This window comes from Trichoderma reesei (assembly GCF_000167675.1).
Source record: "Trichoderma reesei QM6a unplaced genomic scaffold TRIREscaffold_1, whole genome shotgun sequence".
Lineage (NCBI taxonomy): Eukaryota > Fungi > Ascomycota > Sordariomycetes > Hypocreales > Hypocreaceae > Trichoderma > Trichoderma reesei.
This window is the reverse complement of record NW_006711148.1, coordinates 725,528-727,835: the sequence shown is the minus strand read 5'-3', so window position 1 is coordinate 727,835 and position 2,308 is coordinate 725,528. Positions and strand designations below refer to the sequence as shown.

Genomic DNA, 2,308 nt, shown 5'->3' with positions numbered 1-2,308 from the left:
GCCGTCCGCTGGCGCGCGCCCGGCGGTACGTACCGGCTGTGTGTATTTGTGATTCTTTCTCTTCTTTCCGAACGTTGCTCTGGCTTGTTCGCACGAAAGCCATGAATTGCCGTGGTACCTCGAAGCCGCGAGTTACCTGTGCGGCACGCAGGGTGGCCGCCCGGGCGTCGGGTACCAGTCGCGGACGAAGTGACTCGCTGTACGTCCGTGCCGGAGACGCTGGGCCTCGGATTTAGTCAGCGCCAGCCACCCTAGCGCGGCACTTCCCCTCTTGCCACCCCCCCTGGCACCCGGGATACCTCACCCCCCCCCCCGTCACTTGTTTTGCTTTGCTGAATGATCAGCCAATGTCTCACGCCCCTCCCTTCGCATTCGGCGTGCCTTTTTCTCTCTCTTCGGGCCCGCGCACGCCAAAGTCCGCTTAGCCCGGGCTCCCCAAAGGGCGTGCCGGTAAGGGTACGTACCTCAACGCCGATGAACTTTTTTTTTCTTTCTTTCTTGCTGGACCCCCATGGCAGACCCGGCTGAGCTTCCGAGTTAAAAGAATGCCGACTCCCCCGACCTTGAGGCTCGATATCATCCATCACGAACAAAGCATCACAAGCGAGCATCAATACAAGAAGAAGACATTTCAACTACTTCTTGACTTGAGACACTCACAACAAACACTCAACAACATTCATCCTACATTCAACTTGCTCGCACTGATACTGCTTGATACCCACGCCGCCGGCATAGTACTAGGCACCAGGCAACTCGACCTATCCCTGCATCGACTTCTGCCTTGAGTCACACACCTGGACTATATAACATATCCCACCTCCACACACCTCTCTCACAAAAAATCACAATGTCTGCCTCATCATCACTCCTCCGACAAGCTACCAAGAAGAGCATGTCCATCACCCAGACCTACTACCTGGCCCACAAGGCCCGAGCAAAGCTCTCTCGCGAGGCTGCTCAACCCGATCACGACCTCCGCCTGCTGGTCGGACACGCCAACCTGCTCGACTCTCTGATGCTCGAGCTCGCCGAGGCCGAGCGGGAGCAGGAGCGCTGGTTCAACCAGTCCGTCCGCAACACCACCAAGAGCACCGCCGCCGCCAACAACAGCCGGCACATCCAGTGGGCCGACCGGATCGAGGAGGAGGCCGTCGACGAAGAGTACGACTCCGACTCCTCTTCCGACTCGGACGACGAGTCCGACTACGACAATGACCTCGACATGGTCAGCAGCAGCAGCAACAACTCCACCGTCGTCGTCTCTCCCGCCCCCGCAGTCAAGGTCGTCGAGGACGAAATCATGGGCGACGATGATCTCGAGGAGGACTATGCCCAGCTCGAGCTCGTCCGCACGCCTTCTCACTCCAACTCCCCTCCGGAGCTGATTGACCACGACTCCGAGTCTTCAGACGACGAGGCCATGCCTCCCTCACCTGCCGATGCCGAGCTGCCCCTGCCAGCCAAGACCGAAGAAGAGAGCGAACAATCATACTATCAAGAAGAGGACTTTTACCTGGGCCAGCGAACACCTGCTGGTCTGGTATCTGCCATCTCAGTCTACTGAGCGACAACAACAATAACAACAACAACAACACAACACTCTTCTGTACGACTACGATATATGATCTTCTTCCATCATCTCTCTTCGGCATTTAGCGACTGGCATGGGCTTTGGGTATTTGGCACGGCGTTTCTGATCTGGTTCTTTTCTACATGATACCCCCGATAAGGGAAAATATAAAAAGGCACACGGCGTTTATCTTGTTTTACAGCTTTTTCATTTGTTCAATATACACCACACTAGAGATTCACAGCTCACTGTCTTTTCTTTGCGTTCTTCTTACAAATGTCATGGCAATGCGATGGACGGGAATGGGTACATGGGTACAACGCACTTGGTGGGCCGCTCCCTGGAACTGGTCTTCCCTTTGGTCGAGTGGAGCCACGAGTTTAGCAGCATGGGAACGAAAAAAAAAATTCGTTCCAAATGACAAGAATACAATAACAATTACTGTCACAAAACTCATCTACTATTACTTTTTCCAAAATCGTGTGCATTGGTGAAATGGCTTGTTCGATCTTCCCTTGGCCGTGACTGTTGTGTGACCCGTGGTGGATGACTTGACAGAACTGACCTCCCCTAAAAAAAGCCGGAATTTGGTACAATTTCCTGTTTCGGCAACCGTGGACGGTTGACAAAGTCCGAGAGCCCGCGGCAATGGCGGATGGGCCGAGCGGCACATTCTAGGCACTACGAGTAGTACCACCTTACCTTGCCTTCTCTTACCTGACCTGACCTTACAGC

At 54.4% G+C, this 2,308-nt stretch overlaps 1 protein-coding gene across 1 annotated transcript; it reads left to right on the top strand.

Annotated features, from left to right (window-relative positions):
* Positions 1-832: 832 nt before the first annotated feature.
* Positions 833-1,567, top strand: TRIREDRAFT_73708 (uncharacterized protein; the record flags this gene model as incomplete). The annotated part of the gene is made up of 1 exon (XM_006961527.1): positions 833-1,567. The coding sequence occupies exon 1, from the start codon at positions 851-853 to the stop codon at positions 1,565-1,567; it is 717 nt and encodes a 238-aa protein (XP_006961589.1). The 5' UTR covers positions 833-850.
* Between the last annotated feature and the right edge of the window lie 741 nt (positions 1,568-2,308).